The following is a 24,372-nucleotide window of genomic DNA, read 5'->3' on the forward strand; positions in this document are numbered from 1 at the left end:
TTTCCCTCTGCTCCCCCTCCCCTCCCCACCCCATCCTCTGCTCCTCCCCCTTCCCTGTTCCCCTCCCCTCAGCACTGTGCTCATTTGTATATATTATTTATTACCCTATTTATTATTTGGTTAGTGAGGTGTACATCCCCTTGTTTTATTTATCATGATAATGTTGTCTTGTTTTTGTTTTGTTCTGTTTTGCCCTATCTGTCTCCCCCGATTAGACTGTGAGCCTGTCATTGGGCAGGGATTGTCTCTATCCCTCTATTGTACATTCCAAGCGCTTAGTACAGTGCTCTGCATTAATTCATTCATTCAATAGTATTTATTGAGTGCTTAATAAATACTATTGAATGAATGAATTAATGCAGAGCACTGTACTAAGCACTTGGAATGTACAAATCAGCAACAGATAGAGACAGTCCCTGCCCATTGACGGGTTTACAGTCTAATCGGGGGAGACAGACAAAACCAATAGTAATAAATAGAATCAAGGGGCTGTACATCTCATTAACAAAATAAATAGTGTAATAAAAATATATACAATTGAGCGGATGAGCACAGTGCTGAGGGGAGGGGAAGGGAGAGGGGGAGGAGCAGAGGGAAAGGGGGGAAAAGGGGGCTTAGCTGAGGGGAGGTGAAGGGGGGGTAGAAGGGCAGCAGAGGGAGCAGAGGGAAAAGGGGAAGCTCAGTCTGGGAAGGCCTCTTGGAGGAGGTGAGCTCTCAGTAGGGCTTTGAAGAGGGAAAGAGAGTTTGGTGGAGGTGAGGAGGGAGGGCATTCCAGGACAGCGGGAGGACGTGGCCCAGGAGTCGACGGCGGGCTAGGCGAGAACGGGGGTCAGTGAGGAGGTGGGTGACAGAGGAGCAGAGCGTGCGGGGTGTGGAGTAGCGGAGCGTGCGGGGTGTAAGCTCTCAATAAATACTGTTGAATGAATGAATGAATGAATGAATGAATGAGTGTCCTGAAGGTTTTTGTTGAAAAATGATCCGGGCAGCACAGTGAAGAATGGACTGGAGTGGGGAGAGACAGGAGGCTGAGAGGTCAGTAAGGAGGCTGATGCACTAATCCAGGTAGGATAGGATGAGTGATCGTATTAACATGGTAGCAGTTTGGATGGAGAGGGAAAGGTGGATTTTAGTTATGTTGTGGAGGTAGGACCGACAGGATTTAGTGATGGATTGAATAGGTGAACATTGAATCCCAGATTGGCTAAAGTTTCAAGGAGAAGGGGGTGGTCTGCAGTGTTAAACGTGGCTGAGAGGTCTAGAAGGATTAGGATGGAGTGGAGGCCAGATTTGGTGAGAAGAAGGTCACTGGTTACCTTAGAGAGGGCTGTTTCTCTGAAATGAAGGGAGCCAAAGCCAGATTGAAGGGGATCTACGAGAGAACTGGAACATAGAAAGTGGCGATAACAGGTGTAAATAACTCTCTCAAGAACTTTGGAGAGAAATGGTTGGAGAGAGCTGGGACAATAACTGGAGGAAGCCATGAGGTAAAAGGAGAGGGCGTTTTAGGTTAAGGGATAACATAAGCATGTTTGAAAGCAGTTGGGAAGAAGTCATTAGAAAATGAACTGTTGAAGATGGCATGCAAGGAGGGAAGAAGGGAGGAGGCAAGTGTTTTAAAAAAGAATGAAGGGATGGGGTCAGAAGCACAGGTGGAGGGGGTAGATTTAGACAGGTGACAAGATATTTCATCTTGAGTTACTGCAGGGAACATAGGGAGAGTTGAAGAGGCTGAAGGGGATGGGGTTTGGAGAAGAGCATGGGAGATTTTAGGGAAATAATAATGGTATTTGTTAAGCGCTTACTATATGCCAAGAACTGTTCTAAGTGCTGGGGTAGATACAAGGTAATCAGGTTATCCCACGTGGGGCTCACAGTCTTAATCCCCATTTTACAGTTGAGGTAACTGAGGCACAGAGAAGTTAGTGACTTGCCCAAGATCACACAGCAGAGGAGTGGTAGAGCTGGGATTAGAGCCCATGTCCTCTGACTCCCAAGCCCATGCTCTTGCCACTGGGCCATGCTGCTTCTCTGAGAGGAGATGGCACCTGATGGTTTCAATTTTGTTGATGAAGTATGTAGCCAAGTCATTAGGGGAAAGAGATGGTGGGGACAGGGGGACAGGAGGTTTCGGAAGGGAATTGATTGGAAGCTGGTGGGGGCAATGGGCATGGGAGTGAATTAGGAAGGAGAAATTTTGTTGGACAGTGGAGAGGGCCAAATTCAAGCAGATAAAAATGAATTTAAGGTGGACACAGTCAGAGAGATGTCTGGATTTCCTCTAACAGTGCTCCGCAGCTCAGGCACAGGAGTGGAGGAAGCATACTGTGGAGTTGATTCAGGGTTATGGGTTAGTGGAACAAGACCAGCGGAGGGACAGGAGAGCAAAGGAGTTCTGTTCAGGGGAGACGGAGGTGCTGAATGTGTCGATTCATCAGGAGGAGGTAGTTTGGGTATGGAGACCAAATTGGGTAGGTAGGATGGCTGTAGAATACTGGAGGGGGTCAAAAGAACGAAGATGTCTGTAGGGGAAAAGGATAGATTTGTGGGGGGTGGGTGTATGGGAAAGAGTCAGTCAGTCAATCATATTTATTGAGAATTTACTGTGTACAGAGCATTGTATTAAGCTCTTAGGAAAGTATAGTATAACAATAAACAGACACATTCCCTGCTCACAATGAGCTTACAGTCCAGAGGGGGAGACAGACATTAACATAAATCAATAAATTACAGATATGTACATAAGTGCTGTGGGCTGAGGGGGTGATGAATAAAGGGAGCAAGTTAGGGTGACTCAGAAGGGAGTGGGAGAAGAGGAAAGTGGGGGCTTAGGGAAAGCCTCTTGGAGGAGATATGCCCTCAATAAGGCTGTGAATAGTGGCAGAGTAATTGTCTCGGATATGAGGAGGGAGGGCTTTCCAGGCCAGAGGCAGGATGTGGGCCAGGGGTCGGCAGCAAGATAAGTGAGATCGAGACACAGTGAGAAGGTTAGCATTAGAGGAGTGAAGTAAGCAGGCTGGGTGGTAGGAGAGAAGTGACTGTGAAGTAGGAGGGGGCAAGGTGATGGAGTACTTTAAAACCAATGGTGAGGAGTTTTTGTTTGATAGGGAGGTGGTTAGGCAACTTCTAGAGATTTTTATGAAGGGGGTGAAATGTCCTGAGGGTTGAGGGAAGAAGCAGGTGTTTTTTAGAGGAGAAAGAGGATGGAGTCTGTGGCACATTGGGAGAGATTAGATTTTAAAAGCAGGCAGGAGACCTCCTGTTGGGAGACAGCTGGGAAGAATGTGAGTGGGAAAATTGGGGCAGGAGAATGTTAAGGAAGCAAGGATTGTCCTTGGGAAGGTTTATGTATTTTGGACTCGTCCTTGTCAAAAAGGTAGTAAGTACAGCCAGAACTCAGAGAAGAAGGAAGGTAAGACTAGCTCACTTAGCGCTGAGAGAGATAGAAATAATCAAATCGGACACAGTTTCTGTCCCATGTGAGGATCACAAACTAAGAGATGGGGAGAGAAGAAATGCCTTCACCCCAAAGTACAAATGAAGACAGGCTCAGAGAGATTGCGACTTGCCCGAGATCCTGCAGCATTCATTGGCAGGTCTGGTGTGAGAACCTCAGTCTCCTGTGTCCCAGTTCCAAACTCCTTCCACTTGGCCTCTCTACCTCCACACCTGAGATCTAATAATAATAATAATTATGGTATTTGTTAAGCACTTACTATGTGCCAAGCACTGTTCTAAGCACTGAGGTAGATACAAGGTAATCAGGTTGTCCCACATAGGGCTCACAATCCTAATCCCCGTTTTAGAGATGAGGTAACTGAAGCACAGAGAAGTTAAGTAGTTTGCCTCTTTTCTGGTTCCTGATTTCCCAACCACTCTTTTCTGCTGTTTATTATGCTTTTTCCTCTGGATTTGGTAAATGTCCTTTAATGTTCAGCAGATCCCAAACCAAAGAGATTCTTGAGTCTTTCCAATTCACCAACTTCAGGTGACTACTGCCTTCTGGAAAACAAATTGCAAGGTGGTAATGAGGGTATTTGGTGACAGTATTCTATCCCACTGCTGGTCAGGGCCTACAAATAATGAATGAGTATGAATTTCCAACATGAAAAGAACAGTTACTTTGGTCATGCACCAGGTGCAGGAACAATGAGTTGAAATGGCTTGCCGCTTCCAAGGTGGTCCATTTGCGGAGTTGATATGGCTCAACTCCAGAAGGGCCATGGGTTTTCCCTTAAACAGGAGGTCCTGGACTTTGGAAGACTCTTGTATCCTCTTGCTCCTATTCCAGCACTTTTTGCTCCAGTTTCACAGCCTTAACCACTGGAACTATGATGGAAGCAGAGTCTCAACTCCATCTCCTTGCCCTTCACAGGGACCTGAACAGCCCACTGTAGCAGGGGGAGGGGGAAGGGTGGCAGAGGGCAAAGAAAATCTTCACAAGAGGGAAAGGCTGACAGGAGGACTGAAGAAAGGTTTACAATGCTTTTAGCTGGAGACCTTCACCAGCTCGGGTCAGAGAGCCTTGGCTCTGGGACTACAAAACCTAGCAGATTCCCAATAACAGAGCCCAGGGCATCCCTGACCTAGATATTCTCTCCAGGAAGAATAAAGATCAAGCTCTTGTCTTATCTCTCCATGTCAGGGCCACTCCACCTCCTAGGAAAGGTAGCCAGTAGTCATGGTAACGTCAGATGGCAACAACCGTGGATCACTCAAGCCAGTAGTCACGTGGACTTGACCACAATGACACCGGGAGACCCATCAGGGCTGCCTGAGGGGTTATGGAGGCTGTGACTGTGTCAGTCCAGCTGTCGCTGGCTGCCAGGTTGGCCCCTCAAGGGGCAGCAATACCATCAGCCTGGGGGCCAGGGAGCACGGTCCGCCTGGAACCCCCCACACTGCTTGGCCACTAGCCTCTTTCTCAAAGTCACACTTATGTTTGGAGAAACAGCCCTGAGGCAGTCTGGAGAACAGATTCCATCCCTCTCCTCGCCTGTTAGCTTGGATGTGAGGGAATTCTGTTTGAGGGTAGAAACACCCCCTGCCCCAAGGGGAAGCGAGCCTTCATCAGATGTAATAATAATAATAATAACAATGATGATGATGGTGGTATTTGTTAAGCACTTACTATGTGCACAGCACTGTTCTAAGTGCTGGGGGGATACAAGGTAATCAGGTTATCTCATATGGGGCTCACAGTTTTAATCCCCATTTTACAGATGAGGTAACTGAGGCCTAGAGAAGTTAAGTGACTTGCCCAAAGTCACACAGCTGGCAAGTGGCAGAGCAGGGATTTGAACCCATGACCTCTGACTCCCAAGCCCGGGCTCTTTACACTGAGCCATGAGATGTGCCTGCCTCTTCCCTGCTGGCCCTCTTTCCATTTACTAAAACCACAGCCAGACCCCAGCTGAGGCACACAAAGCAAAACCTTTCAGGTGGCCTTTCGCCTTTTGGCTTTCTCCTTGCATTTTCACAGTCACACACCCTAAGGATGCGGGTTCAGGAGACACAAGCACAGACGCAGGTATTGGAAATTCAATAGAACAAAATGAAGAGCTATAGATTTTCCACCCTTTAGGATGGGACCAGCTGATACCAGTGGTGGTGATTGGACCAATCTCCTTGGCAATCTAACTAAGACAGGCATGAAAACTGGGACTCATTGTCATGGCTGAATCCATTTCACCTGGATTAAGCCAGGTTGGGCTGATGGACACCAGGCAGCAAATCTGTGAAACCTGCTTGGGGTACCTATTTCTGGAGTATCCAGGGAAGCCACAAGATGGACAACCCACACTTAGCAGTGTTCCAGTCCTGTACTCCCTAAAGCTGTTGAGGCTCTTTGACTACTGGGTCAGAGATGTGGAGGATGGTGGTCTTTGGCAGGATTGGGGAGGTAGGGAGGAGGAGAGGAGAGATATGTAGGTTGAGTTCAGACATGTCCTGGAATCAGGAAGAATTTGCTATTGGGTCACTGGTGGTAGAGTGAGGGATGGAGAGGGGTGGTGTGGGTGGGAGTCTAGGAAGGTAATCAGCATTCAGCTCCTCCACATGCCCTCATGCCAGTGTTAGAGATCTAGTTCTGGGGATGGCATAGTCCATGGTCCGTGGTTCCTGTGATTTCAGTGAAGCCTGGTCCCTGTTCTCAGTGGCTGTGCCTTGGCTGAGGTTTAACCTGCTGAGAGACTTGGTCCAGGATCAGTGCTGAGCAGTAGGTAAAGGCTTGTAAAACCTGCTTCCCCTCTGGCCAACAACAAATCAGTCACATTTATTGAGCACTTACTATGTGCAGAGCACTGTACTAAGTGCTTGGGAGAGTACAATATAACAAAATCAATAGACACATTCCCTGCCCAAACGAGCTTACAGTCTAGAGGGGGAGACAGACATAAATATAAATAAATTACAAATGTGTACATAAGTGATTTGGAACTGGGGGATGGGGATAAAGCAAATTTAAGTTCAAGAGTGATGCAGGAGAGAGTGGTAAAAGAGGAAATAAGGGCTTAGTTAGGAAAGGGCTTAGTTATGAGCTGTGCCTTCAAAAGTCTTTGAATGTGGGGAGAGTAGTTTTTAGGTATGAACAGGGAGGGCATTCCAGGACAGAGGCAGGGCTTGGGTGAGAGGTTGGTGATGAGATAGATGAAATCGAGGTATAGTGCGAAGGTTGTCATTAGAGGAGCAAAGTGTGTGGCCTAGGTTGTAGTAGGAAAGTAGTGAGGTAAGGTAGGAGGGGGCAAGGTGATTGTTTTAAAGCTGACGGTAAAGAGTTTCTGTTGGATGTGGAGATGGCTGGTCAATCACTGAAGGTTCTTTTGGAGTGGGGAAATATGGCCTGAACGTTTTTTGGAAAAGTGATCCGGGAAGCAGAGTGAAGTATGGACTGGAGTGCGAAGAGACAGGAGGCAGGGAGGTCAGCAAGGAGGCTAATACAGTAATCAAGGTAGGATAGGATAAGTGCCTGTGTTAACGTGGTGGCATGTTATGTTGGATGGAGAGGAAAGAGTGGATTTTAGTGATGTCGTGAAGGCTGAACCAACAGGATTTAGTGACAGATTGAATATGTGGGTTGAATGAGAGAGATAAGTCGAGGATAACGTCAAGGTTATGGGCTTGTGAGACAGGGAGGATGGTGGAGCTGCTACGGTGACAGGAAAACTAAGGGGAGGATGGGGTTTGGGTGTGAACCTAAGGAGTTCTCTTTTGGCTATGCTAAGTTTGAGGTGTTGGCAGGACATCCAAGTAGAGATATCCTGAAGGCAGGATTTGGTTATCATCTTTATACAGGTAGTAGTTGAAGCCCTGTGAGCAAATGAGTTCTCCAAGGGCATGGGTAAAGATGGAGAATAGAAGGTGACCCAGAACTGAACACTGAGAGACTCCCACAGTTAGAGGGTGGGAGGCAGAGGAGGCCCTGTGAAAGAGACTGAGAATGAGGGGCCAAAGAGGTAGGGGGAGAACCAGAAGAGGACAGTGTCAGAGAAGCCAAGGTTGGATAATGCTTCCAAGAGAAGGGGGTGAGGGGGTGGTTGACAGTGTCGCAGGTAGTTGAGAGTTCATGGAGAATTAGGATAGAGTAGAGCCATTGGATTTAACAAAGAAAGAGAACATTGGTGACCTTTGAGAATGCAGTTTCTGTGGAGTGAAGCGGGAGGAAGCCAGATTGGAGGGGGACAAGGAGACAATTAGAGGAGAGGAAATAGAGACAGCAGGTGTAGGCAACTGTCTCAAGGAATTTGGAGAGGAATGGTAGAAGGGAGATGGGGCTATAGTGGAGGAGCTGTGGGGTCAAAGGGTTTTTTTTTTAGAATAGAGGAGACTCAAGCACATTTGAAAGCAGTGGGGAAAAAGCCATTGGAGAGTGAACAGTTGAAGATGGCAGTCAGGAAGCGAAGAAGGAAGGGGGCAAGTACTGTAATGAGATGTGAAGGGATAGGCTTGGAGGCACACATGGAGAGGGTGGATTTTGAAAGAAGGCAGGCGATCTCTTGAGATACTTCCGGGGAAAATGGGAGAGTCGAAGAAGGGGCAGGAGGAGGGAGAAACTGGAGAGGAGCAGGGGAGATTTTAGGGACATCATGTTTGAGGGTTTCAATTTTCTCAATAAAGTAAGTGGCCAGATCATTATGGGCAAGAGATGGGGAGGCGAGAGAAAAGGGGGTTTAAGGAGGGAGTTAAACATCTTTGAACAACTGGTGAGGGCAATGGTCATGGTTGTCAATAAGGATGGAGAAATAATTTTTCTGGGCAGAGGAGAGGGCAGAGTTAAAGCATGCAAGGATGAACTTGCAGTAGACAAGATGTGCTCTGCAGCTCATGCACAGATGTGAAGGAAGCAAACTGTGGAGTTGATCCAGAGCTGTGGGTTATTGATATGAGATTGGTGAAGGGATAGGGGAACAAGTGAGTTGAGTTCAGAAGAGAGGGTAGTGTTGAGGGAATCAATTTTGTCGTTAAGGGAAGGTAGTTTGGGTATAGAGACTAAATGGGGCATGATGACTTAGAAAATTGATTGGGGTCAAAAGATTGGAGGTCTCTGTGGGGGAACAAAACAGATTTGTGAGGAGGAGGTGTGTGGGAGAAAAGGCAGGTGAGAAGGTTGTGGACAGATAGATTTCAGAGTTGGTGAGGGTAAAGATTGTACAGTGACTACAATGACTGTAATTTATTTGTATTGATGTCTGTTTGATTGATGTCTGTCTCTCCCCCTCTAGACTATAAGCTCCTTGTGGGCAGGGAATGTGTCTGTTTATTGTTGCATTGTACTCTCCCAAGTGCTTAGTACAGTGCTTTGCACGCAGTAATTACTCAATAAATGTGATTGAATGAATGAATGACTAGAGATGATGAGATCAATTGTGTGTCCAAGTTGGTGAGTGGGCGAGCTGGGGTGGATCAGGAGGTCAGGGGAATTGAGGAATGATAGAAAGCGGGCAGCGGAAAGGTTGTCAGGAGCATCTGTGTGGATAATGAAGTCCCCAAGGATCGTTGTAGGGATGGAGAAAGAAGGAATGTGAGAAAGGGATCAAAATGGTTTAAAAAGTTGGAGGTGGGGACTAGTAGTAGAGGGGATGGGGGGCAGTAGATGAACATGATGAGATTCTGGAGTGGGTGGTAGAGGAGGATGATATGGACTTCGAAGTAAGGGAAAGACAGGGATGGGGGAGGTAGAATGGTATGAAAGTGGCATTAGGGAGCAAGAAGGAACCCAACTCCTCCCCCTTTCCCAGTGAGTATGGGGGAGTGGGTGAAGATGAATCCCCCTCTAGAGACAGAGCAGAGGCGTCCTTGTCATCAGGGGAGAGCCTGGTTTCAATGATGACAAGGAGGAAGAGTGATTGGGTCAGTAACAGGTCAAGGATGAATGATAGCTTTTCCATGACAGATTGGGGGTTCCACAGGCTGCACTTGACTGAAGCTCTGGTTAGGGGTCCAAAGGGAAGGGACCACACAAGAAGTGTGGAGATACTGGGTGGGAGTGAGCTGTTGGGAGCCAGCAAGTGGAGAAAGGAATGAGGGGCAGCACTGATAAAGATAACAGGGATGGGGTGGGGGATGAGGGTGGGGGCAGAGTCAGGGGTGGGGAGGGATTGGAAGGAGGTGGATGGGGGCTGCTGGGAAGGGAGGACAGGGATGGGCTGATTGAAGGGCATAGTGAGGACAGAGAAGTTTAAGGGTTGTAGGTGTGGTTATCCACAGAAATAATTGCTTAATCAGGTGGTTTCCTGAGTAAATTGTTGAATTGTATGCAAGCCCTTGCATCTTTGAGAGTGAAGAAGTGAATGTTCCATTTCCCCTTCAGCTACATAAGGCTTTCTCTTGAGAGAAAGCACAGCTGATTCAGAAAACTGATTGACAGGTTCTTAGGAAAAATAATTGTGGTATGTGTTAAGAATTTACTATGAGCTAAGCACTCTACTAAGTGCAGGGGTGGTACAATAAAAGCAGATCGGTAAAGTCCCTGTCCCACATGGGGCTTGAGACTAAGGGGAGGGGTGAACAATCCCACATGGGGCTTGAGACTAAGGGGAGAGGTGAACAACTTCCTTATCTCCTTTTTTGCAGGTGAGGAAACTGAGGCACAGAGCAGTTAAATGACTTGCTCAAAGTCACACAGCAGGCAAGTGACAGAGCTGGGATTAGAAACTAGGTCTTCTGACCCTCAGGCCTGTGCTCTGTCAACTAAGCCATGACTATTTGCCTTTGCTATTTGGCCATCAATTGAGCTGGCTGACCAGCTGCTATGGCAGGAACCTAACATCTTTTTCCATTCTAGTAAAAAAGATTCCACTGAGTCTTGCATAACCTTCAGAATCAGATCTTCTCCTCAAGTCAGGGGCATGGTTTTTTGTAGGTTTTTAGCCCCCAAAACATCAATGCTCTTGTGGCAATTCCTGTTGTGAGTGATGTGTTTGGGGCCTAGTGATAAGATGATACTACCTTACTAGCAGAAAGCGAAGAAGATTTGAAGGACTTATTATTATAAGTCAAGGAGCAGAGCAAAATGATGGGCCTGCATTTGACTGTCAAGAAAACAAAGATCATGATAACAGGAAGTTTTAACACAAGTGGATTGAGAGAGGATTGAAATAGTTGACAATTTTTCTCTCCTGGGATCGATAATCAATAACAAATGAACTAGTAGTCAAGAAATATGTCAAAGATTATTGTTAGGGAAGATTTGCTATGAAAAGCCTGGAAAAAATCATGAAACATGGTGGTGTAACAATTGTCAATTCTATGGTGTTCCCAGTGACACTGCATGGAACTGAAAGCTGGACAGTGAAAAAACAGGATAGAAAGAGCATCGATTCTTTTGAAATATGGTATTGGAGAAGATTTTTGCGAATACCATGGACTGCCTGAGAAACAGCAAATGGGTTCTGAAGAAAATTAAACCATTGTGGTCTTTAGAAAGCCAAATGACTCAGATTAACATATTTTGGACACATCATCAGGAGGATCAATTCTCTGGAGAAAATACTAATGCTAGGAAAAGTCCAAGGAAAACATGGAAGAGGCAGACCAGCAGCTAGATGGATAGAAACTGTAACAACGATAATGGAAGAGCCGATAGCAAGGTTACGGATTATGGCAGAAGATAGGACATTCTGGAGAAAATATGTCCCTGAAGTTGCTATGAATTGGAAATGACTTGACGGCATTTGATATATATATCAAATAAGAAGTGACCATCAGGCTGACTAACTTAGGGCAGGGGATAATGAAGAGTGATCTGGAAGAGCAGAGGCAAAGTTACTGTGTTTCTTTGCCTCCTCCTGACAGCCTCAGCACACCCTGCCATGTTGGGGAGCTTGCTGGGCACTTCTGAATGGATATTAGGCCTCCCTTGGAGCCCTCATGCCTTCTGCAGCCTCCCCTCCCACACCCCCAGAGGTCAGAGTCATTTGGCCTGACTCAATCCATCCCCCAACTTCCCAAAATGTTTCCCACTAGCGTCTGCTAGTGACTGTGAGTCCTCTGTGGGAGAGGGACTGTATCTAACTGTATTATCTCATATCTTCCCCAGCACTTGGTACAGTGCTTGCCATAGAGTACGCACTTCACAAATACCATCATTATTAGAGGACATTCATGTGAAATCTGTACAATTCTCTTCAGAACATGTGTTTGCTGTAGAGCGGTGGAGGGAAGCAGGGCTCAGCTCTCATTGTGGGCTCAGAGGGAGATGAGATCAGAAGAATCCCTCTCTGTCCTCTAAGAGCTTGCATTCCAAAAGGGATATCTCCTGAATATCACACTGGCTTTAAAGGGAAAAGCTAAGGAAAAGTTTCTTTTCCATCCCAGAGACACCCCTCCAAACAGCTCTGCTGATGACTTTTTCCTCCCTTGTTCTAGGGATATGAAGCCAGACAACATTTTGCTGGATGAGCATGGTGAGTGACAGCTGGCTTTAAAATCCTTGCCCAGTTTGAAGTGCAAGGAACACTGGGCTGACCCTCCCCAGTCAGAACTGTGGCCTGGGACATCCCAGTGGCCAATCAAAACCCATCCCTGGGGGTTTCAGGTGGAGGCACATTAGCAATTGGGTATTCATACCCCCTCCTGATCCCCCACCCCATGGCTTTATATATGCTTGCCAAAAATCTAACCCCAAGTCATGCAGGCTAGGCAGGTGGTTGTTGGCTGGAGGTCCAGTGATAATGGCTCAGTCTGGCCACAGACACTAATGTGAGACCTTTCTGTCTGTCCCCAGGGCATGTGCACATCACAGACTTCAACATCGCCACCACAATGAGCAAGGAGATGCAGCTCACAGCCATCGCGGGCACAAAACCATACATGGGTATTGATTTGGTGGGCGCAGAACCCCCACTGAACTGGGTGTTTCTCTTAGCCACTCCATACCATAATCTGTGCTGATCGCAGACCTTCATTTTGTACAGAGGTTGAATTCTGAGGAAAATCAGTGAAACATGGATCTCAGGTTCTGATCACAGATGGGTCTCAGAATGGTCCTGGCCCTAGAGGACCAGGAGGAAGAGAATTGAGTTCCCTAAGGGTTAATCAACCCTGCCCTTTCTGCATAGATACAAGGCCCTGTTAGTATTGAAGAGGGCACTGCAGATTTCCTTCCACCAGGGCAGAAACTCAGAGGCTCGCAGTTTCAGGACAGAGGTGGGGGCAAGGGGTATGGCCCCACCGTGCAAGGGGAGAGGGAAATAGACGCTCTCTGAGACCAACTGTAGTCTAGATGATTCCTTCCAGGATGAGTGTGTGTGTGTGTTGGGGGCAGGGGGGCAGGGATCCTTAGAAAACAATGTACCCCAGGCAGGGTGGGCATATGCAGCCCAGGGTCAAAGCCAGAGCTTCTGGTGGACTCCAGGAAAGCCCTGGGGTCTTCATTTGGTCAGCCATTCCTCTTTGCCCTTGTCTTTCCCTCCTTTGTAAACAACTGTGTGCTTCTCCCTGGGAGTGAATAGTGCTGTTAGCTATTGGGTCAGTTGGGAGTGTGGGGATTGATAATGCCTGGAGTTTTTTAAGATGTACAGCTTAAGAGAGTGCTTAGTATAGGGCTGTGCACACAGTAAATACTTAATAAATACTATTTCTACTCCAGCTGCAGTCAGGGTGGCAGCCTGAGTTTCAGACTGCAGGCTGACATTGCGCGATCCTGCCAACATTTGGAAGGTGGTCTGGATGCAGCTGGGAGCTCCAAAGCTCAGAGGCATTACCTTCCCTAGAAAAACAGGAGGGTCTTGGTGGATCCTGGACTGCTGACTCATTGAAACTTGGGCATCTAGCCCTGGCCTCTGTGGGCCCCAGGATTAGGGGAATGAGCTAGGGGAGCATTCCTAACCTAGCCCATCTCTTTTTGCTGTTGCTCAGTGCCATTTTCCTCTTATGTAAGGGAAAGCAGGCTGCCCTAAGTTCGTGCCTCTGTGAACTTTTGTGGCGAAGTCCATAGAGCCCAGAGTCTCCTCCCCTATCTAGACTGTGAGCCCCATCGGGGATGGGGACTGTGTCTGATTTGATTAACTTGTATCTACCCCAGCACTTAGAACAGCATTTAGAGAAGCAGCATGGCTTAGTGGCAAGAACACGGGCTTGGGAGTCAGAGGACCTGGGTTCTAATCCCCTCTCTACCATTTGTCTGCTGTGTGACCTTGGGCAAGCCACTTAACTTCTCCATGCCTCAGTTCCCTCATCTGTAAAATGGGGATTAAGATTGTGAGCCTCATGTGGGACAACCTGATTACCTTGTATCTGCCCCAGCACTTAGAAGAGTGCTTGGCACATAGTAAGCACTTAACAAGTACTATAATTAACAGTGCCTGACACATAGTAGCACTTAAAAATATAATAATGATATACTAATAATAATTTCCTCAACCTTCAGAGCAGTAGTCATTGTAGTAATGGTATTTACTGAGGGCCTATGGAATGCAGTGCCCTCAAGTTCTAAGTTCTTGAGAAAGTACACATTCCCTGCCCAAGTTTGAGTTCTGAGGAAGTCAGTGAGGTGATCCTTGGCCCCAGAGTTATTGCTTTGCGCACGGAACCTCCAGCTCCTTTTCTCTGTGTTTTCCAGCTCCCGAAATGTTTATCTCCAGGAGTCAAATGGGCTACTCCTTTGCAGTCGACTGGTGGTCACTGGGCGTCACTGCTTATGAGCTACTGCGAGGCCGGGTATGGTAAGATGGCCCTTCCAGGGTTTGATTTACTGGGGTTAGACAAGGGAAAGGTCTGGCTCACCAAGTCAGCGCAACCCAATTCTGTCCTCTGTGTTTCAATTTACAACTGAGAACTACATCATGCACAGAGATGTGATTGGCCAGTAGGATACCATGTGACACCAGCGCAGATGAGCACCCAGGCCCTCAGCCCTGGAGTATTCTTTGTCCCTACATCAAACAGAAACAATGGAGAAATGAGTGCTAGAAAGATTTTCCGGAGTTTCCAGCTAGGGAATGGAAAACCAACGTCTGTTCAAAGAAAGGCATTTTCCCATTCTAATCTTATACTCCATCTGAGCAACCTCTGCAGTCGTTGGGTTGTCAATCAAATTCAATCCTTGTCCTGCATGGATGATTTGACCTGTTATAGCTCCTGTGCTGGGTCTGGGGCTATATTGAAATCAATCAGTAAATCAAAGTATTTATGGAGTGCTTATTTTGTACAGATCACTTTACTCAGCACTTGGGAGAGTACAACAGAAACTTGGAAAGTTCCTAGCCTGGGGGGCAGAGGGACATTTTAAGAACAGTCTTAGGCACTCATACACAGGGCATAAGTGGGGCAGTTGCCAGGCCCTTTTGCTCCTTGATATGATGCGTGGGGGGAGGGGTAGCCCCAAGGGGGTGAGGTCCAGCTTGCCAAAGGAAGCGATATCCAGAGGGAGAGAGGGTCAGGCAGTTGGGCAAAATGCACCAAAGGAGTCCAATGAGACCACTAAATGAATCTTTTCTACAACCTGGACTTGTGGGGTCAGAAAACAGTTAACATGCCTTTTTTGTGATTTTCATGGCCAAAAGGAGGCAGCCTGCAGATTTGTTGGCATTGGGATAACTGCCCAGGCCTTTCAAGTCTGGGGCCCACACCCTTGGGCAGTTTGGGGATCTCAGGATCAGCTGGGGAGGGGGTTGTCCTGTGCAAGAAAATCTTGAAGGCTGGAGTGGGGCTGGGTTCGCCATGAGTCCCCCTTGGCATAGTTCCTTCTTTAGTTTCATAGGCTCCCATCACAGATCTAGCCTAGATCCACTGCAGAATTGCAAAATTTATTTTAATGTCTGTCTCCCCCCCTGGAGGATGACCCACAGTGGACCAGAAGGCAGTTTCTGGTTCAGTCTGGTTCCTTGTTCCCTGAAACTGCTGTCTAATTAATGCTCCTAATGCTCCCCCAGTTCTTTTTCTTCTGGGAGTCTGGCAATCATACCACAACAGTGCACCCTTCTCTTCCTCCTCCTCTTCTTCCTCCTCCTCCTCCTCCTCCTCTTCCTACTTTCTTCTCTGTCCTACCTGAGTCTCACCTGTTCTCCAAGTTCACCCCTTCTACCTGTGCCTCAGACCCTCTCCCCTCTCTCCTCTTAGGAATATCTTCTTCCAGTCTTCTCCCCTCCTAAGGCTGTCCTAAGACTAAGACTCCCCTCCTAAGACTGTCCTAAAACTGTCTTCAGTCTCCCATTCTTGGATGGCTGCTTCCCTTCTGGCTTCAAACACGCTCAAGTCTCCCTTATATTTGGCTTATTTGCTCATGTGGCTTTAGCCTCCTCGTCAATACAGGTGACTCTCAAATCTACCTATCCATCCCCCACTTATGAGCCAATCAATAAATAGTATTTATCAAGGGCTTATTCTGTGCAAGGCACTGTCCTAAGTTTTTGGAAGAGTACAATATCAATCAGTAGTTATTTATTGAGTCAGTCAATTGTATTTATTGAGCACTTACTGTTTGCAGAGCACTGTACTAAGTGCTTGGGAGAGTACAGTATAACAATATAACAGACACACTCCCTGCCCACAGTAAGCTTACAGTATAGAGGACTTGAGCACTTACTTTATGCAGAGCACTATACTCAGTTCTTGGGAGAGAACAATAGAGTTGGTAGACACAATCCCTGCCTTCAAGGATTTTACAATCCAGTGGAGGAGACAGACATTAAAATAATTTATACATATTGGTTCCTTTCACCCACTTAGTCCCCATTTTGCAATTTTCACTACTCCTTATGTCACCTTTTAACTGTGCCCAGTTCCCTCTCCTTTAACACAAACTCATCAGACCACAATTCTCCCCACCTTTAAAGCCATCCTAAAAGCTCACCTCCTTCAGGAAGCCTTCCCTGATTAACCCAGTTACATCAGCCTGACACCCAGCCTTAACACGTAGGAATTCTATGATATATTTATGGTACTTCCTATTGTGTTTTTCCTCCTGCTCCCTCTATTTGTAAATACTTTTTTCTATTTCCCCAATTAGAGTGCAAGCTTCTTGAAGGTAGGGAGAGTGGATATTGCTACAGTTGTATTCTCCCAAGTGTTTAGTACAGTGCTCCATGCTCAGCTTTGTAATAAATGACGTTGGTTAGTTCTTTGCTAATGGCCCCTGAGACTGTTTTAGAATGTTAGAGCAAGGGGGAGATTGACTACTGCATCAGTCTTCGGGACAGGAAAATTTAGTAGCTGAGGGAGAGGCATGGGGGTTGTGGCAGTGAATTAGCCTCCAAGGGATTAAGGGTCATACTAGCTCCTTGTGGGCAGGGAATGTGTCTACCACCTCTGTGGTATTGTACTCTCCCAAGCACTTAGGGCAGTGTTCTGCACACTGTAAGCTCCCAAAAAACACCACTGATTGAATGGGGGAGTAAGAAAGGGAAGGGCACATTTATGCAATGAAGTTCAGAGGATCAGCAGGACTTGAGAACCGGCAGGCTAGAGGGTTAGGTAAATGGTGTTTTCTTTTGCCTCCTCTCACACTGCTTCTCAAAAAAAAAATATTTCCTAGGACCATTGTGTGTCGAAGAGATGATGGGAGCCATAAGCTCCCTTTCTCAGGGCCAGGTCACTGTCAGAGTTAGAACGTTTTCACAGGTTAGTCCATCCAGCCAGTGAGCTGAGAGTAGCCTGGTCTCAGATCTAAGATTTCCCATTATACCCCTTCTCTATCCAGATACAAGGATCACTATGTGGTTTGGAGAGGAATTCTCCCAGAATCCACAGTGGTTCCCTAACCATTTAACTGCAACCTGCAGACCAGGTCAAAGTACTATTTCTGCTTGGTGGTGAAGGCTCAGTCCATCGTTCAATATATGGATCATTCCATCAGTCGGTGAAATATATTTAGCACCTGCTGAGTGCTAAGGACTGCCTAAATATTACAGCAGCAAGACCCTGTCCCTATCCCTAAGGAGTGCAATCAATTAATAGTATTTATTAAGCAGTTACCCTTGTGGAGAGCATCTTATTAAACACTTGAGAGAGTACAATAGATTTAATTGACATGATCCCTGCCTTCAAGGGGATTACAAACTAGCAAGGGAGACAGACACTAACATGTTAGTGCTTAACTAATGGGGTAGGTAAAATATGCTCATAAGTGCTCCTGGAGATTGTGAATATTAGTCAGTTGGTCAATCGTATTTATTGAGTGCTTACTGTGTGCAGAGTACTGTACTAAGTGCTTGTGTGAGTACAGTACAACAATATGACAGACACATCCCCTGCCCACAACAAGGTTACAGTCTATCGGGGGAGACAGACATTAATATAAATCAATAAATTACAAATACATAAGGGTTGGGGGGGATGAATAAAGGGAGCAAGTCAGGGCAATACAGAAGGGAGTGAGAGAAGAAGGAAAGGCGAGCTTAATCAGGGAAGGATTCTTGGAGGAGATGTGCCTTCAATAAGGCTTTGAAGTGGAGGAGAGTCATTGTCTGTTGGATAAGAGGAGGGAGGGCACTCCAGGCCAGAGGCAGGACATGGACAAGAGGTTAGTAGCAAGATAGACGAGGTACAATGAGAAGGTTGTCATTAGGGGATCAAAGTGTGTGGGCTGGGTTATAGTAGGAGAGTAGTGAGGTGAGGTAGAAGGGAACAAGATAATCGAGTGCTTTAAAGTACTTAGGAGGTGCAGAAGTGCTGGAGAAACAGAAGGAGGAATTCAGAGGAGGGGAAATTAAAAATTAATCAGAGAAGAACTGGAAGAGATGTGGTTTCTGAAGGGATTTGAAAATGGAGAGCGTTGTGGTCTGTCAAATTTTAAGGTGCAAGGTGTTGCAGGCAGAAAAAAATGTGTGAAAAAGACATCAGTGGTGAGAAATATGAGAACGAAGCATAGTGAGTAAATTAGCTTGAGAGGAATGAAGAATGTGATCTGGGATATAGTGGGACAAGAGAGTGGATTATTAAGAGGGAGAAAGCTGGTTGAGTGCCTTAAAACCAATTGTCAGAAGTTTTTGCTTGATACAGAGAAGAGCAGGCTTCTGAGGAGTGGGGAGATATGAGGAGAATTATATTTTAGAAAAATGATCTGGGCAGCAGAGTGAAGTATGGACTGGAGGAGAGACTGGAAACGGGGATGAGCATGGATGCAGATGTAAAAGCCAGGTTATACATCCCTGGACCAATGTGGTGGAAGAGGAAGAGGCAGCAGCTGGAAGATTTGTGGAGGAAACACCAATAATATTTGGTGACAGACTGAATATGGAAATTGCAGGAGGAGGAGTTAATGATGATATCAAGGTTATGGGCTTAACAGACTGGTAGGATGGTGGGATTGTCAACTGTAATGTGGAAATGTTAGGTGGAAAATAATGTTTGGAAGGAAAAACGAGAAGTTTAATTTTGGTCATACTGAGCTTGAGGTGCCAGCAGGACATCCATAGAAAGATGTCTTGGAAGTAGGAGGAAATGAAAGATTGCAGAGGAGAGCAAGAGTGGTTGGGACTTGTAGTAGATTCATTATTATTGTTGGTTGTTGATGATGATGATGATGATATTTTTAAGTGCTTACTACCTTCCAAGTACTGGACTAAGCCCTAGGGTAGGTACAAGATGATCAGGTTGTACACATTCCCTGTTCCACATGAAGCTCATAGTCTAAGGGGAAGGGAGAACAGGTTTTTAATCCTATTTTACAGATGAAACTGAGGCACAGAGCAATTAAGTGACTTGCCCAAGGTCACACAGGTAGGCAAGTGTCAGAGCCAGGATTAGAACCCAGGTCCTCTGACTCCATAGAGGCCAAAATTGTGAAACAGTGGAAGTGAATGAACTCTCCAAGGAAGTGAGTGTGAAGTGAGAAAAGAAGAGGACCTAGAAGAGAGCCTTGAAGAACACCCACTATTGTGAAGGGCTGGGAGGCAGAGAAAGAGCTGGCAAAAACGATGGAGGTTAGGGCAGTGACATAACTAGGAGAGGACCATGTCAGTAAAACCAAGAGTGATGTTTCCAGGAGAAGGGAGTAGTCCGCAATGTCAAGAAGCAGCATGGCTTAGTGGAAAGAGCACGGGTTTGGGAGTCAGGGGTCATGGGTTCTAATCCCAGCTCCACCACTTGCCTACCTGTGTGACTTTGGGCAAATCACTCAACTTCTCAGTGCCTTAGTACCTCATTTGTAAAATGGAGATTAAGACTGTGAGCCACACGTGGAACAACCTGATAACCTTGTATCTTTCCCAGCACTTAGAACAGTGCTTGGCACAAGTAAGCACTTAACAAATGCCATCATCATCAAAGGGATTCAAGAGGGTCGAGGAGGGTTAGGGTAGAGTAGATAGAATTCATTAGATGTGGCAAGAAAGGATCTTCAGACTGTAAGCTCCTTATGGGCAGGGAATGTGTCTGTTTATTGTTGTATTGTACTCTCCAAGTGCTTAGTACAATGCTCTGCACACAGTAAGTGCTCAATAAATAAGATTGAATGAATTGGAGACCTGGGAGATAGTGGTCTCAATGGGGTGAAGCAGATTCAGAAGGAGTTGGAGAAGGAGAAGTGGAAATAGCAGGAACATCTCCTAACCCTGGAAGTTCTGGTTGGGTTGGTGAAGGAATGCCCAGGAAGTGACTCATCCACCTTCTTTCCTACCTGTTACCTGCTTCAACTAGATTACACCTCTTCTGCATCCAGTTTGGACGTAACAGGAGCCTGCCCCATGACCTGCCTTGTCGAATGTTGATTTCTGAAAGAATGGTGTTGGGATTCCCCTCAAAACTATTTCTGTTTTGTTTTCCCAGAGGCCATATCATATCCGCTCCAGCACATCACCAAGTGAAATTGTTCACATGTTCCAGACAGCCATAGTGACCTATCCAGCTTCTTGGTCAGGGGACATGGTATCACTGCTGCGAAAGGTAGGAGCGGAGGGCCGAGGGAGAAGAGACCTCTAGCCAGGGGTTCTATTCCTTCCCGTGTGGTGGGTAAATGAATCCTCTGTCCAGCTTCTGACTGTTTAGTCTGCTGGTCTCCCTCATTAGACTTCATTTCATTTTTGACTCCTTGGGTGTGATCCCAAACACCCAGGCCAGCACTCTGCACCCCATCAGCTCAGTTGTTCCTGGCTTGATGGTGATGGCAGTGATGGTGATGATGATCATGCTTCCCCTCAGGTTTGGGGGAAGTCCATTTCCTGCCTCTGGGGAGTTCTATGTGGGTAATTAATTATACCTGAATAATATAATTGTGGCATTTGTTAAGTGCTTGTGCTGTGGTGGATACAAGATAATCAGGTCAGAGACCGTCCTTGTCCTGCATGGGTTTGCAGTTTCTTTGCATTTGGAACCCCATTCTTCTGAAGGGCAGTCAGGCAGACATCTACTCCCTCTTTCAAGTTGGTCCATTCCAGCAGGATTGAGACTTTTTACAAACAATCATCAGGAGCCCAGCAACTGCTGCTGTCCAACAAAGAAAACTTGATTCCTAGCACTTTCCTTCCACCACATAGCCTGTGCAATAGATCAATCGGTGGTATTTACTGAGTGCTTGTCATGTGTAGAGTGCTGTACTGGGCACTTGGGAGAGTTCAAGAGAGTTAGAAGACATGATCCCTGATTCAAGGAGCTTACATTCTAATGGGAGAGTGATCCCTCTTTCCAAACCCTGCACAAGATTTGAAAATCCATCATCCAATCTTTGCTCGCAACTGAATCTTACCAGTATAAAACAAAAGAAAGTATAGCCCTGTAAAACATTATTCTGAAGTCATGCATTTTATCCCTGAAGCAGTGAGTCCTAAATTTATCTCTAGGAGAAATTAGTTAAAAATGGGGTTAACTGAGGGCTAATGGTGGTGTAAGGGGAACTTTTGGAAGTTGAGGTCCCACTCACCTCAGTCTTTTGAGCGCAACCAGATTGCCAGGGGCAGGGATGGACTCCTTACCCAAAAGGTGTCTCACAATTGGGGCCTCCTGCAGAGTCAGTTCTCCTGGGAGGGGTTACCTGCCTCAGCGACAAGGGTAGACCACTTCTGGGTTAATGTGCCAGGAAACTGACTAACTGCCTGTAGCAATTGGCTTCAACTCCTCTGCTCTGATTACTCAGGTGAATAGTTCAATTCCTGGCCTCAACCCAAAGTCTGCTTCCATTCACATTCAATAGTATTTATTGAGCGCTTACTATGTGCAGAGCACTGTACTAAGCACTTGAAATGAACAAATCGGCAACAGATAGAAACAGTCCCTGCCGTTTGACGGGCTTACAGTCTAATCGGGGGAGACAGACAGACAAGAACAATGGCAATAAATAGAGTCAAGGGGAAGAACATCTCGTAAAAACAATGGCAACTAAATAGAATCAAGGCGATGTACATTTCATTAACAAAATAAATAGGGTAATGAAAATATATACAGTTGAGCAGACGAGTACAGTGCTGAGGGGATGGCAAGGGAGAGGGGGAGGAGCAGAGGGAAATGGGGGGAAAAGAGGGTTAAGCTGCGGAGAGGTGAACGGGGGGTGGTAGAGGGAGTACAGTTCTGGCAGGTGCTGAACGTGTTCTCACTGCTCCTCACCTGGAGGTGCCTCCCGCAGAGCTGACTCCATGGCCTGGCCCAATAGAAGCTTTTCCTAGAGGGTCTGCAGACTCATTCTCCCTCTCCTTGTCTCTCTTTCTCTGTCTTCCTCTCTCTCCCCAACGCTTGGGGCTCCAGAAGAACTGGAGGAACAGCTGGTACACTTTGGAAATGAAAGTCTGATCCTCCAGAGACTGGCAAGCCCGGCAATAGTCTATTTCCCCAAAGACTCCCCAGGGTTAGCTCGCTATGCCTTCACTGTATGCTCAGAGTCAGGGCCTGGTAGTTCACGAGCAAGCTAACCCTAAGGGGGTCTACTCATGCCTCAGGTCCATAAATGTCATTTTCCATTGCCAGCTTCTGGAGCAAAATCCCGAAAACCGATTTTCTCAGCTGACGGATATCCAGGACTTCCCCTACCTGGCTAACATGAACTGGGATGCTGTGTTTCAGAAGAGGTTGATTCCAGGCTTCATTCCCAATGTAAGGCGATCAAACCACTACTTTGGGGGTGCTTTCACTCTGGGGTCAGCCCAAGGCCTGGTTCCATACAATGAACTCCAGTCCTAGGGCCCAGGTAGCGGAAATTCTTTCTGCGGGGTTCTGGGGCGGGGGGACCACACTCCCATTAATCCCACTGACACCAGGGTAATGGCTTCTACAAGGCCCTAATGGTTGGACACGTGCCCAGTGGGCCCTGACTCCTGCCCCACCCCCTGCATTGGTAAACATGCATTCCCAGAGATGGAGACCAAGGAGTACCACAAACTGGTTTCCCCCCCTGTCCAGTCTGATGTCTGGAAGACTGTGGATAGGGGCTGCCCACCTTGGAGATAGCTAGCAGTGGGCAGAGAGGGCTCTTGGGCACCTGTAGATCCAGCTCCAGGTGGCCAGGTGGCATCCCTGAAATCTGGGCACATGTACAACTCTGCAAAGAATACTAAAGGAATCTCCCAGGACAAAGAAGAAAAATGCAGTTTGGGAAAGGGAGAGTTTGCACTTACAACCTCTGAGAGCTTATCTAAAATGAGAAAAACCAAAATAAGTGTGAAGAATTAGGAAAGGTTGCCACAGGGAGAGCTGAGGGATAGCGGGGAAGGAGAGGTGGCAGAGAGGCACCATGTCACGTTAAGCCTCCAGGAGCAGCTGGTTCATGGGCCAACTCGGGGAAAAGAACTGGGCTTGGGGGGTGGAGTTTTCATTGGAGCCTGGGAAAGCATGTTGACTTTGAGATATGGAGGGTAGAACACCTGCCATTCCCTTCTCTGTAGAAAGGCCAACTGAACTGTGACCCCACATTTGAACTGGAAGAAATGATCCTGGAGTCCAAACCACTTCATAAGAAAAAAAAGCGTCTGGCCAAGAAAGAGAAGAACATCAGGAAGGATGATTCATCCCAGGTGAGTGAGAGTCTCCCTTCCTCCTCTCCACATCCACCTCTACCCAGAAATCCCCTGGAAAAGAAAGAGAAAAATGACTGATCATTACCATCACCATTATCATTGCTGTTGCTATTCCTTTCTAGTAGTAGTAGTAGTAGATGTATTTATTGAGCATCCACTTGGTGCTGTGCACTGTACTAGGTGCCTGTGAAGGACAGAGTAAAGAAAGGTCTCATTCCCTGCCCCAATCACTCCCCTCCCTACTCCAAGGAAGTGAGCAGCTTGTGAGATGTGAATCTCTCCATGCCACCAGACCCACAGCAATATGCTGCTCCCTGCCAGAACTTAGAGGCAGCCTCTTCTACTTTCAGAATGTTGAGAGGAGAACAGCAGCAACTGTATCCCACCAGACTCTGCCATCTTCAATCTCTCACTCTCCAGTAGCTCCTTCCCTGTTGCCTTCAAGCACTCACAAGTCTTCCCCCATTTAAAAAAAAACACCCTTTCTTGACCCCAAGGTCACTCACAGCTCACACCCCGTCTTCTTCCTCCCATTCCCTTGCAAACTCCTAGTATAGATCACATACACCCACTGCTTTAATTTCCTCTCCACCAACTCTCTTCTTGACCCTCTACAGTCTGGCTTTCAACCCATTCATTCCACTGAGATTCTTCTCTCCAAGGTCACCAGTGGCCTCATTAGAGTTAAGTCCAAAGGCCTGTCGTCCATCCTGACCTTCCTCGATCTCTTTTCTGCTGTAGACACTGTGGACCAATCTCTCTATGAAGCACGATCAGGGCTCAATTTTGCTGACACAGTGCTATTCTTCTTTTCCTATCTGACTGCTCCTTTTCAGTTCCATTTGCTGGCTTCTCCTCCGTCTCTCATGCTCTCATCATGGGTGACACTGAGGTGCTTTCCTAGGTCCTCTACTCTTCTTGCTTTCCATCTAATCTATTAGGGAGCTCATCAGCTCACATGGCTTCGGCTATACCACCTTTGTGCTCCCAAATCTAT

The 24,372-nt window shown here is 46.8% G+C and overlaps 1 protein-coding gene across 5 annotated transcripts in view; it reads left to right on the forward strand.

Moving 5' to 3' along the window:
• The window catches only part of STK32A (serine/threonine kinase 32A), a 75,749-nt gene that overhangs the window by 39,746 nt on the left and 11,631 nt on the right, over window positions 1-24,372 (forward strand). For all 5 annotated transcript variants that reach the window (XM_029049733.2, XM_029049734.2, XM_029049735.2 and 2 more), the window contains 6 exons: window positions 11,863-11,900; window positions 12,221-12,310; window positions 14,057-14,154; window positions 20,203-20,319; window positions 22,330-22,455; window positions 23,244-23,372. In XM_029049733.2, coding sequence (XP_028905566.1) covers window positions 11,863-11,900; window positions 12,221-12,310; window positions 14,057-14,154; window positions 20,203-20,319; window positions 22,330-22,455; window positions 23,244-23,372 — 598 coding nt within the window. The remainder of the gene's footprint in view (window positions 1-11,862; window positions 11,901-12,220; window positions 12,311-14,056; window positions 14,155-20,202; window positions 20,320-22,329; window positions 22,456-23,243; window positions 23,373-24,372) is intronic.

The sequence above is a fragment of the Ornithorhynchus anatinus genome, chromosome X1 (genome assembly GCF_004115215.2).
Source record: "Ornithorhynchus anatinus isolate Pmale09 chromosome X1, mOrnAna1.pri.v4, whole genome shotgun sequence".
NCBI classification, from domain to species: Eukaryota; Metazoa; Chordata; class Mammalia; order Monotremata; family Ornithorhynchidae; genus Ornithorhynchus; species Ornithorhynchus anatinus.